At 41.6% G+C, this 13,467-nt stretch overlaps 1 protein-coding gene across 1 annotated transcript in view; it reads right to left on the bottom strand.

Moving 5' to 3' along the window:
- ADARB2 (adenosine deaminase RNA specific B2 (inactive)) overlaps positions 1-13,467 on the bottom strand; it is a 321,084-nt gene that overhangs the window by 93,335 nt on the left and 214,282 nt on the right. The window contains exon 3 of the mRNA XM_069778153.1: positions 10,637-11,544. Within this exon, the coding sequence (XP_069634254.1) occupies positions 10,637-11,544 (908 nt within the window). The remainder of the gene's footprint in view (positions 1-10,636; positions 11,545-13,467) is intronic.

The following is a 13,467-nucleotide window of genomic DNA, read 5'->3' as shown; positions in this document are numbered from 1 at the left end:
AAAAAAAAAAAGGCTGCTAACCACTACAGTACGAGTGTTTAATTTGCTCAGATCAATTTCTGTCAAAGGCAGCCTGGAAGCCTTTTTTTTTTTTTTCAGCTTGTCTTTGCAATGTTTCTTTCTCTCCCGCTGCTCAGTTCAGCCTCATTGGTGTTTATCTGGTGACCTGTTGTTATCAAGGGCTCCCCAACAGATCCCTCGGATTTGCACAAGTCTCTTCCACTCTGCCACGGGGAAGCTCTGCTCAGATGTCTCCTTGATTTCAGCTCATTTACATGGCAAGGATGTTAGTCTGCCTGTAAGGACTTTCTCGTTTGCCTTGTTTGCTTGTTTTTTGATATATAAAGGAGACTGTACTTTTCTTTTTCCTTTTTTTTTTTTCTTTTTGAGAGAAGGAGGGCTTATGATCTCTCTAAGTTCACAAACGTCCAAGAAAAGATGCAGGCAAAGATGTAATTTTCTGAAAATGTATATTCATTTTAGGTTCCTGCCTATTCATAGAGGGAAAAATTTCAAAATATCTACATCAAAGACTAGTAAATCTGAAAGTCACGTTACTTTCTTTTTTTTATGAATACAGGATTTAAAAGGAAAATTTATGCACTGTAGCTTGTCAGTGTTCCGGGGAATGCTATTCATTTCTTCCTGTCAGCGTTCTCCAGAATGTGGTGACAGCAGCAGCCTCATCCTTCTTGTACTTTTGATTTCCCTCAAAGTCGAAATGTAAAACATGCTGCTGAAGGTTCTAGCCCTGGAAAAGCAGAGGGCATCTCCTATCAGTAGGCTTATTATGATTGTGACCAAAAATATCCTGCACCAAAAAAAAAAGGGAAGGGAAAAAATAATTTCTACTTGAGGGTTCAGATGGCAATATTTTGTGGTTTTCTTTTTCAGAATTTTTTGTGAATTTGAGTAAAATAATCTGCTTATTTATCAAATAAATAATTTTTAAGATGTCTTGCTGTCTTCTTTAGTAGCCAGCACCTAGTGGAAGGACAAATACAATCTGCAGACTCCTCCAGCCATGTTGAGCTACTTGCCAGAAAACCATATAGATGTGTATGAATTATGATCAGCAGGAATGTGCTACAGCACTGAAGAAGTATTTTTGAAGAAGACAAGCACCTCATGCCTGCTGTTCTGGTAATGTCCATGTAACTCCATATGGGAAAAAGTCCTGAGTGGCCTTTAGCTGAGCACTGAAGGGAAAATATGCAATGCCACAAAAGGCAGCAAAATATGACAGTATTTTAATGTGTTGTCAGTCCTGGCTGGGAATAGCAAGCCCCTTGGGCTGAGCTGCAAGCTCAATGATCCCTATGATACATAGGAATGTATCTGTCAGGGCTTTTTTGTTTTTCTTGGGTGGGAGCTGATAACTACATTTAGCATCTGTGAAGGTGTTTTCCAGAATGGTGACCCTCATGGGCCATTCCTTTTCTCTCCATGTTATCAAGTTATGAGCCACTATAAGCATTGTTATAGGACACTATTTTGGGTGAATCATGCTGCTTTCCAAGTGGTACAATGGCTAACTTTTGGCTCAGAGAACAGTTTTAACAGCTATGTGATTGATCTTTTTCCATTTTCATCGGAATTGTTGATACTCGGACACAAAAGCTTCAGTGTGGCTCTGATTTGTATCTTCTGGTGTGCATCAGTCAGCTCATCTGCCCCTCATTGCTGCCATATCCATGAGTCTTCAAGGAACTTGACTTTATGCCCGTCGTTTCATCTACCAACCATTATTTTCTAGCTCGGCTTTTTGGACTGCTGCATGTTGATGGCCACTGCCTTGGTTTGCAGAGGGTTTCTGTGTAGCTGGATCATGTTTAAACAAGCACGTTCAACTTCTGTATGTCTCTTGGATGCTGTTTCTCTGCAATGACCAGGACAACCAAGCCCTAATGGTATATTTGTGGTGCTGTTATGAACTTTGTCCATATGATGAGTGTACAAGGGTCATTAGGCACCGAGGGTTGGAATGACTTGTGTGTGTATCAAGGAGAGTGGAAGAAAAGGGGAGGCTGATTCAGGAGTAATGAGTTTATTTTCCAATGTCCCTGAGAGGATTATTCTTTAAGAGTATAGGGCAGAGTTGATTTCGATAAAAGCTAATTATCAAACAAGAAATGAAGCCAGTGTTGCCATCTTCACACTCCCCACAAGGCCTTGGAGACTCACATTATTCCTTGTGTTTAACCTAATAAAGCAATGACCCACATAGGAGGGAAAGGAGTTGATTGTAACTATTTCTGTGAGTAATAGTGCCCAGTTCATAGAAGATGACCTAAAAATAGGAACTCAACAATGAAATGACATGAACAGAAGAATCTAGAATTCATGGGATGCTTAGATTATTTCTCTGAACAAACCAAAACACGTTCATTTTGTCTCTTTGACTATATTTGTTCAGGGTATGTTCTCTTTCCACCTTTAGTTTTTAAAGGTGAACTGGATAAAGAGAGTGAGAAGAAACAGCACACAAGAAATTTGTACAGCAAATCAGTATGGCTTTAGTAGCATGGGCTCGTTTGGGTGACATCTCAGTGTAGCACTGATTTTAAGGTACCATTGTCTGAATTCAGGTCTGATTATGTGGCTGGTGTCTGCAGCAGATGGGATGACAAGTAGGTTAAGAGCAATCATGCTTAGGTGCTTTCATATCAAATGTCTACTCCAGTTCAGACGACAAATAGGAAATAACAGTTAGCTTGCTTGGAAGTAAACTCTGACTTATCAATTAGAAAACCAGACAGGATGAAAAAGCAACATGAATTTGTCTAAAGACAATATTAAAGTATTTAAGGTAGAGGAGGAAAGGTTTATGAATATTTTATGTGTCTTAGAATTCAGTCTAAGAAGCTGATGGGTATCATGAGACATAGACATTATTGATTGTTTTCATTGAATAAAACTTTGTGATGAAAGGAGATGGATAATTTACCAACTTTCCCAGTGAATATGCATATTTATCTCCCATTTCTATTTCTCAGGAGTTTGTAAAAATATTTTATCTTAACAGAAGTTCATATCATGCATCGTGCCTGTGAAAAAAGAAAAAAAACCCTTGCTCTGATAAATTTTGCTTCTGTTAGAGATCCAAACTCACTTGTAAGATGTTCATATAAAGAAAGCACTAAATGAACAACAAAGGATTTTACTCTCTCAAAGAACATGAGCCAATTCTCTAGTTTTGTTTGGTTGTATAAATGTCTAAGCACATAAATCACATTTTACATCCATTATAACAAGTCTAAAGTCTGCTCTGTCCTTCCATTAATTCGCAACAATCCTAAGATTAAGTCTTAAATATATTCCATCTATTGAATTTTATGAGATGCATACTATTTTGTGTGTGTGTGTATGTACATGTATATAATTCTTTCACATGGCAGCACACGTGAGCAGTTTAGCTGAGATAAAGGGGCAGGACAAATCTTGGTTTTCTCCAAAATTACTATACAAATGCACTATTTAAAGGCTTACAGATGCAATAAAATAAAATGGACAAAGATCTTCCCCGTTATTCAGCAGGAAGGGAGCGGTCCCTTTGCTGTGTGTGGCACTGGGCTTCTCAACAGCACCACTGGGGAAACTGCAGGCTCTGAGCTGCCACCTTTCCAAGGTGCGCTGGCATTTTGTGTTATTAGTCTTCCCCTCGCACTGCGATCATCTGCCTGCCACACGGTTGGCACAAGAACCACAAGAGGGAGGTAGTCATCGTAAAATAAATGGTAGCTTGCTTCTGATACTCTGTACATAGAAGGAAAAATCTGTTTGAATAATTAAGGCTTCCTAGATGTGACTGCAGATAAAAATAGATAAAGAACGTGGTTTTGGCATGACTGTAACACTCCAGCTCAAACAGAGAAGGCTTTGCATGGAACTCGACCAAACAAAAATTCACTCCGGGCGCTTGTATTACAGCTCCATTTAGCAGAGCAGAACGATCATGGCTTGTATTAAGTAGATAATAATGAAGCATCATAAACAATGTCAGGATGCAAGTCCAGGATGAAGCGGGAGCTTTAACGAGGTCCAGCTTGCCGGGAGCTTTTTGAAGTGTCCCTAGCTCACTTACAAAGCCAGAAAGCAACAAAGGCGACTCTGACAGCTGCGAGAGTGTCTGGTTTAGAAGGAAGTTTTATGTGTGGATGACACCAGACTGGGATTCAGCTTTCATGTACTAACTAGCTCTGCTTGTTGCTGGAGCCCTAATCATTCTGCACAAACTGTCTCACCACAATGGGTCGCACAAATAATAATTCTTCACAAATCAGATTCACACCATCAGCTTCCTGGATAGGCAAGGCTGGTTCATCGTGGTAAATAGCAGAAGTCAGCAGAGTCCATGCTGTGTCTCACTAGCGATGTTTAATAAGCAATCTAGGCTCTGAAGGGAAGAAATCAAACGCTGGTTCTGTGGATGTATGGATGGTATGAAGTATTTGCAACTATGCTAAAAAAGCAGCCAGCAGCCAAGTCAGATGGCTAAATCAGATTCACCCCATTCTAAATGCACTGTAATCACAGTGGACTCTTCAGAGTCTTTATAAAGGAAAATTAGATATTTTTATTTTTCCTTTTTTTCAGAGGAAAGAAGGGGCTTGTGTTGCTTATAAACTTAAATTACTTAAGTATATATACACTTGAAAAAAATGCCTTTCAGCCTTAAAAATTTTTTCCTTGAAGATATTAAAATTATTTTTTCACTTCTGTAAATTAAGATCAGCCATTCATTAACTAATTATCACCATTATTACAGTTCTCCTAAGTATTATTAATTAGGTGAGTGGTATACTTAGACTTTAACATCTCCATTAGAAGAGTTTTGTTTAGCATATCTAGTGTTCTGAAAGCCCTGAGCATGCTCTATATCACGTAGGACTTAAAGACAAGTGCAGGGCAATCTTTTGGGGATCCTGTCGGAGTTATCTATGGCTGGGAGGGAGGAGGGAGTTAACAGGGTACAGCAACTGAGGAGCAAAAGAGAGAGGTATGGAGGGTGGAGATGGATACGCCAACTCAGATGCTTCTTCCTGCAGCAGATAGCTGGAGCATTACTGTAGACCAGCTGATGCAAAGTAATGTGTTATTTTGCAGTCATGACTGCTTTTCATGTGCAAACCCCTTAATGTGTCTACACGTATGTGCTGATGCTACGAGAGCAAGCAACCGGAGTCCTTTCTACCCTGCTAATTTCTTTCCCGTGATTCCATGTAGGTAGCCCTTCTGCATCTCCCTTTGATCTTGCACGGATTATATAGATTAAAACATGGTAATTTCTTCATCTAAGGCTCAGGATGTAATCTCTCTGGGGCAATAATCATCTCTGATGTTGGACTTGTATGAGGGGTGAGGGGGTGGTCCTGGTTCCTCAACTGTGAGCCTAGCAGTGACTGCAATCTTATTAGCAGCCAGGATAACAACAGTATCCTGTGCACTAATGCTGTGCCTCTAAATTGGTTCTTTTGCCATTGTTTTGCTTAAGAAACTGTAATGCTATAAATGTCTCAGCTGCCCATTGCTCTGATTATAAAAAGCAACTTTTCCCACCTACAGAGTCAGAAATAGGTGGTTGAAAATCAAACATTATTTGTATTGCAGATGCATCTCTCTGGTCCCCACCACTTCCCTTTCTTGCATCTCACTGGCAGGAGCTACACACACCCCTATCAGCTGTTTCTCTTTGTGCAGGAGAAAACAGAGAAGGTTATAAAAAAATGTACCTGGTCACTTGACCAGACAAAGCTCTTCACGGAAACATGCTGGAGCAGCTTCTCAAAGCTCAATGCCAGCTCTGTGTGCTGTCCCTCTTCGCACCGGAGTCAAATCTATCCCTGCCAACGTCAGCCCCAGCTTAATTGCGACAGGTGAGAGGGCACGGTTACGAGGAAGTTGGCAAATGAGGATAGTGAGAGAAATAAAGCGAAGGAAGCAGGAACAATTAATACTGCATGAAAATGAACCAGTTTTGCAACAGAGAGAGGTTTCTGGAGGGAAGTGGATGAGAGGTGTGGGGTTGCTTTGGGATGAGAGGTTGCTTTGGTCTGCAAAGGAAGCTTTTGGCAGCTTTTTGATCTAACTGGATTCAAATGGTTAGACTTATTTGCCAAAGGAAAAAAAAAAAAAAAGCTTCTTTTTGATGATACACACACAAAACACAATGAGGTTTCATTTAAGTGAATAAACTGACAACTACCGCTCTGGAGGGTCTGGATGTGAACCAGCAACAGCAGTGTTAAGTCATTTCAAAGCGGAGTGAATGCGATTTTCACACCTATTCTTTTTTAATTTAGGCCCATTTGAAATCCAAGCACCCCTCTATTGCTAATTTGTTATGGCAATATTAATTAATGATTTTGCTCTACGGCATTAAGAATGCTGTTTAGCCTGAGTGAGATAGATTAGAAGGACTACAAGATTAGAAAAACAATCTGTAAACTGGTCAGATGCAGTTGGGGGTCACCTTGATCACTCCTGAAATGAGCACACTGCACTTGGAAAGCCTGGGAGTGTGTGGATGTATTTCTACCAGTGCAGACTCATTAGGGCTGGTTAGGTCAGCACCCTTTGATGTTTTGGAATATAAGAACATCAGCTCCCAAGATGGGGAGAAACTATTGCCAGACTTGGATAAAAGCTGATAATTGAAGAAATTTTGTATTATTTGATGGACAATATGGGTTCAAACCAAGTATGCTAGGAAACAAGGAGCAATATTTAGTAACTTAGAGAAGACACACAGTGATGCATTGTAATTTCCGTTCTCCTGACTCATTTTATCTCTGCCATTAGTTTAGCAGATCTCCAGGCTCCTATCTTGGCTACTCTGATCAACATGGTGTTCCCATCTCAGACCATCAATAGTATTCATCTTGCACTTCAGTGGCATAGCACAGGTAAGACATTTGGTTTGAGGAAGAACAGTAGCTGGCAAATTGAAAGGCAAATCTTGTGACCATTTCAGCTGGTTCTTGGGTTATCTCAGCTTCTATTGAATACCTTCTATTCACCCTACACATGGGCAAGAGCTCAGGTCCCCGAGCCATCATTGTACCTGTACAAGAATGACAGAAGTGGATCAAAGCACTGTTGATGGTGGTAAAGAAGTCACAATCTCAATTATTTTGGCTTTAAATTATGAGATTAAATTTTTTTTTCCGGTGTAAAGTGTGATATGCTTTTGTTTATTTTTTGGGTATAATTTTGTAGTCAGCCCAAACATGTTGTGGAACAATCACAGGGAAGAACATCAGAGGCACAGTGATGTTCTTTCAAGAAAGCACTGGTATTGTAAAGTGTTCACAATTTCATGGTGGGTTTTCAGCATTGGCAGGTAAGGGGCAGGAGAGGCAGCTGAAAAAGCAAGTTGGACTGCAGCTGCCCCAGGGAATTAATCTATTTCTGGCTTTGCTATTCTTGCATTTCTTTGGTTTGCCTGAATCAGAAGAGACCAAGGTGTCAGGATTTTACATCTATGCTCTGCATTTCCTGACGGTTCAGAAAGCCTCCTGTGTAGGCAGCACCTCTCAGGACAGACTGGAGGACACGGTGCCTCTGTTGACATTTTACACTGAATCTCCCTTGGTCAGCAGAAAAAGTGGCTGTCAGTCCGAAGGCATGCCTGAGGCCCAGGCTGAGGGACGCCAGGTCCCCTGGGAGCCCTGATGAGCAAAGCAGAAATGTCAATGGTTGGGAGGCCCAACTCATAAGGACATTTGAACTTCTTTGACACTTTCTTGGACACTCTGAAATCCACAAGTTCAGCACAACTGGACTACCAGTATTACAAGATTTTTGGCTTGGCCTGTTTCCAGCCAGGCTGTAATCAGGAAAAGCCAAATTCTGGCCTCCTAACACCACTGATAACAGCAAGGAGAACCGGAACAGAGACATGCAGAGTTGAAATATTCTTTGTAAAGAGCAACCACAGAGATAAACATACTCCTGGATACTACAAAAGACTCAAAATGTAGGTGAAACTGTTACAGCTGATCTTGTTTGCCTGTCCCTACTATCAATGAGTTAGCTATCTGATATCCTAACAAATATAATGATACACATGAAAAGAGTGAATGGTTGAATGGGACAATAGTTACTTCTTATTCTGTGAAGAAAATGACCCCCCCTAATATTTCAAATTCTATCCCTGAGCTGTTTGGTTTTCAGGGTGCTCTACTGCTTTTAAACACTTTTAGACACAAACCGAGCTGAGCCTACTAAGTAGGAACAGCTTTGAAAACGGCTTGAAATGTGTCCTTGAAAACGTGGTTTGCAGAAGATCAAGGAGACAAGAAGGAGCTGAAACAACTTTTGGAGCAGCTGGCTCTGATCACAGCTCAGTGAGAACTACACTCTCCCCAGTACGGTTACCACCACTTTGACTGACCAAGCAGACAAATGGGCTGTCTAAAGCAGTGAGCAAAGACAGTCACTTGTTGAGATACTGCATAACACAGCAACAACAGTAAAGATGCTTCTGGATTTAATGCTTAAGCTATAGCCCAGATGAAGTCAGTAGTAATACGTCTGTTGGTTTCAGTGGAAGTTGGGTTATGACTTAGGTGAGTAACACAAACTTGGGTTTTGTGTCACAGCTGCTATGTCTATTGATGAAAGCAGCTAGTAAGGAGGTCAGCAGAAATCAGTGTTAAGGCTTATCTCTCAATTAATGTGCTGAATGCTGGCATTAAAAGTGCCTGAGTAATCTTTTAGTTGGACAATACATAACCACTCAGAAAATACTGACAGAGAAAGTTCAATGACACCTTTTCACTGACATTTATAATTCGAGAACAGTGAGGAGAAGAAGATAAGGAGGGCAGAAGTCTACGAAAAAGAGAAAAGGCCATAAAAAGGGGAATATACCCTGAAGAATATGTCGCCTATTGAACAATTGGGGACCCAGGTAAGAAGTGATATTCAGGTAGAAGATGATCGTGAAGCCAAGCAACCAGGGAATATTTCAGAGCGCTCAGGAACTGAGGCAATGATACTTGTGGTGCAGTTTCAGAACATGACAAACCATCGGTTGATGAATGCATGGTATTTACCTGACAACCCACCCAGCAAAGTTCACTGGTGGCAGCAAAGCAGCCAACAGGACAGGACTAGAGATTCGTCCTTATATCCAAGTGCTAGGTTTCCATGGGGAAGGTAAGGCATGTTCATCAAAACATACTACTTTTTACCAGAACTAATTCGGGCAGTAAACAGCATAGATTTCTCATTTAAAACTATCTGCACTTTGGAGGAGTACTGGGAGGATGGAACTGCCAGGTTGGCCAAGGCTTCCAAAAGGCAAAACACTCTGTGAAGGTCACTGCTATTATTAAATTATGTTGTTATCCCACTGGTTCATGGAATTTACAAACCAGAATTAAAAGGAAGAGGTGGAGGATTATGAATTTCTTACATTTCTCATGTTTCATTTTTGGAAATATAGGAAGGAAACTTTTGGGTCACCAAATATAATTCCTGGGTCCTGTAGGCAATCATGTCACCTAAAGGATTCATCTCCTATCAAACTCCTTGAACGTCTAATGAACATCTTTACTAATGTTAATGAGAATTGCTACTAATAATTTGCATTTACACACTACTTAAGGATCTTGAAGTGTTCTTTCATATAATATGCTCATTTTTATTACAGGCATATTGGATTTAAATGACTTGCCTAGGGTCTCGCAGCAAGCCAGCAGCAGAATGACTCTTAGTGCTCCCAGTGCTTTACATTAAATCCTGGACATTAACAGCTCCCTTCATAAAGGGAGCTTTGTAGCGGTAGATCACCTCCTGGTGCTGGTGGATCAAACCTTTTATGATAACGCAAACAAATCAAGAAATTACTTGAACCCATGCAATGCTTCCCAATGTGTGCAAATCCTGGCTTCCTTTGAACTTAGAAAATTGACACAAGTCTGAGTAATGCTAAGATAGCCTTCGGCATATGACCAACTATGAAATTTTGCTGTGCTAAGTATGTGCCTCAGATCTACATTTTCTGTATGAATACAGCAGTAATCTCTACATTTGTTCCAGAAAAACTTCAGAGTTTTCAGTGTCCCTTGTGCTGTTGGAGGCATATTTGAAAACAAACAAAAAACCAACCCCAAAAGTAAGCCTATAATAAACAAAAATCCTTATCTTTTTAAGTGGCAGAATTGTCTGGAGAGTTTGCTCTGATACAGACACATTCCTTGTCATTGCTGTCTCCTCTGAATAGCACTGTCCTCATAAAAAAATTAACTCTGAAAGGAGGATATGGGGCATCCCTTTGTTTATGGGCTCCTTTCTGTCAAGAAAGATGCAGTACCACTGAATGACCTGATTTTTCTGCCTGTGTCAGTGTTATCATTCTCTCATTGGTATTTGCTCCTACATTTTGCCCTCTCATCTATGCCTCCTTTGGAAAGGGCTGCAAATTGTACCCAACGATTTCAGGATACAATTTTTCAAGCTTTTGCCTGTGGCATCTGGCTCTTTCTATGAGAAAAGAGCTATTTTGTGGATGGCACTTGCTATAACATCAGAGGAACCATCTGGTAGAACAACAACGGCTACAGCAATGCTGATCCCATTCATTGAAAAAGTTCCTCCAACGTGGTGGTGGCTACCCAGGAGCTCTCACCTGTGGCAGATGGTGACATTTACTCCTGCTGGGAATGTGGCTGGGCAGCCGAATGTTAAAGAGGGCCTGCAGGGCCGCCTGCGCTGCTTGACCCTTGGCCAGCTTCTTGCTACGTCCTGAGCCTTCAAATGTTCTCCCGTCCACTCGCACCGCCATCACAAAACTCTTGATGTGCTGCTTCTCCACCGTCTCCGACAGGCAGACATACCGCAGGCCTGACCGCAGCTCGTTTAGCAGCACCACTGGGTTCTTCTCGCTCTCCGCTTTGGATGCCATCTTGTGCTTGTTTTGCTTACTGTGGCCCATTAAGTCCAGCGTATGGCAGAGCAAGCGCCCGTGTCGATAAGCAGTGGAAAGCAATTCATTATTAACAGGGTTATAGACTGAAAAGTCCTCGCTGTGTGTAGATGGTTCAAACTCCTTGAACAGAGTATCTGGAAAGTCTGCCTGATCAGAAGTAAAGTCCGTGGATGGGTTGATGCAGTTCCCCATGGCAAAGTGAGCTTGGCAGGCATTGGGGAACTGAACGAACGACTTCAGAGCTAGCTCCGCAGCGCGCATTTTGGCTTTCTTTTTTGTGGGCCCTGTGCCTTCAAACGTAAGTCCATTTACTTCCACAGCAACAGCAAAGACTGGAGCATGCACTGGACCTGTCTGGGAAACCATTTTGTATTGTAAACCTGGTTTAAGTTCATGTAGCTGAACCAGAGCGTTCTTTGGCGTCACTGACCACGAGACTTTCTTCCAGATGAGCTGGAGTTTGCAGAAATGGCCATTATTGCCTTCCTCTAAGGGTCTTTTTCTCTTACTACTAGGTGTTCCCCCTCTTGCCCTCTCGTTAGAGGATATTGGATGATCCTCCAGGTTGCCAATGTTTCGATTTTCCTTTACTTCTGCACTGCTGGTACCTGTCAGTAAAGAAAGAAAAAAACCTCACATTACAGTTGTCATCATTGTAGCTGACATTATGCCTAGGCCTGGCAGAATAGCCAAAAAAGAAAAAAAAAGTTAATGATAGATATCCTTGCTCAGCTCTTTTTGGAGGTTTTCCTCAAATATCTGTATAATGATTGGTTTATTATTTATAGCACAGATTTTCTGCATGTCCTGAATGTTTACTTGTCTCTAAAGTTCTACTTGTATTAGTCACTAGCCTCCTGTTTTAAAAAAAGATTACATCATTCAAAGATGAAGCATAACTGATGCCATGTGACTTAAATGAACTACTGCATTCACACCAGATAATTACGAGTAAAAAGTGAATAGTTTGCAAAGTTCCCTTAGGCTGAGGTTTGTTCTATAGTCCATGTGGGTGAATGCTTATGAACACGTTATTAGAAATCAGAAATTATTCACAAATTATTCACAAACATAAAAAATGGGCAAACGCATTGAATAATTTATTTGCAATGAATACATTGACTGCCTCTACTCACACCATAGGCTCTTGTGTTGCTAACATCATGAATTCAGCCTAAGAAATGATCTGACAGACCTTCCTAGCATTTGAAATAATAATTTGGTCTGGACTCAGATTCCAGTTTCATAAGTGACCATCTTTCTGTCAAATTCAATTGCAGATACTCTTAGCTCCTGCATCAGCAACAACTAATATTGCAAACATTCTAGATAAATCTAAATGAGACTAGGAAAAGCTAGAGCATCGTGACAGTAGTAATTACTGATGTAAAGAATGATTTATGTCAAAGAAAAGCAATGGGAGAGAGTGACTACCAGGAGCTCCAGGAAGGGAATGAAATGATGATGGGGAGCTATGGAGGCAGCGCTCCGTTGTTGAGCCAATGAATCCCACGTTGCTCTCAACTACATTTGTGCAATGCCCGTGCTGCGAGGCAGTGCTCTTTGCTACAGCAGATGCGTGACTGAGAATGGAGATTCATCTGACTGATGTCCTGAATGAGATAGCAAATGTGCTGCTGTCTAAATAAGAATCCTGTAATGTTTCTGTCACTTCTGGTGACTTTGTTTAAATGTATTGCATCTCCGATACATCCTCCAATCCTCCTGTGCGTTCCTTGGGGCCGAGACAAGCTGTGGAAGTAAACATGGGTGTAACCAACCCTTGAAGCAACCCATCCCTGGAGCAATGCACCTGATCCCTTTCTGAGCAGAGCGCTGCCTGGCTGCCTGCTGTATTCCAGCCAGCGTTGATCACAGAGCCTTTCCCATGGTTTGTTATTGTCAGGCACCAGCATGCCACCTGTGCAAGCTGCGTGAGTCCCAAGCACAGAGAAGGTCCCTGTGGTCCTCAGAGGACAGCAAATGGTCCTCCCACTTTCTGCGGGGCCATAGCAACACTTGGTTTCCTCTCTACCCTGATGTACAAGCTGGCTGCAAGGATGTAAGGGGTGAGCTGCCGGCTACACCTCAAGGAGCTTCTGCTGGAGCGGTGTGTCTTTGCTGCAGCCCAGTATTAGGCTGGGCTGACAGATACACAGGACTCTGCAGAGTACTATGTGGAACCAACCATCATGATTAAAAAGCCCCTTTATATCCTGACAAGTTGCACTTGTATTAAATATCAAAACACTTTCTCCCATCAGAGCAATAAGTCTGCACTCATGCAAGTTGTTCCAGAGAAAGCAGCTCACTGCTTAGACATGAGTAAAAATCATGGCTCAGTTGCTTGTGTGGGGGCCCATTTGCAGGACTGAGTCTTTAGACTCCCGTTCCTGAAAACCCTTCAGCACACACTGAGCTTCCAGCCTGTGTCTATGTCTCACCAAAGTGACTTGCAGAGCTAGGTGTTGCAGTGCTTTGCTGAGGCAGAACATGAACTGACAAATCAAGGTTTTAAGTGACTAGTTAAT

Source organism: Haliaeetus albicilla, chromosome 2, assembly GCF_947461875.1.
Source record: "Haliaeetus albicilla chromosome 2, bHalAlb1.1, whole genome shotgun sequence".
NCBI classification, from domain to species: domain Eukaryota; kingdom Metazoa; phylum Chordata; class Aves; order Accipitriformes; family Accipitridae; genus Haliaeetus; species Haliaeetus albicilla.
Note: the sequence above shows the minus strand (reverse complement) of the source record. Positions and strands in the feature narration are given on the sequence as shown.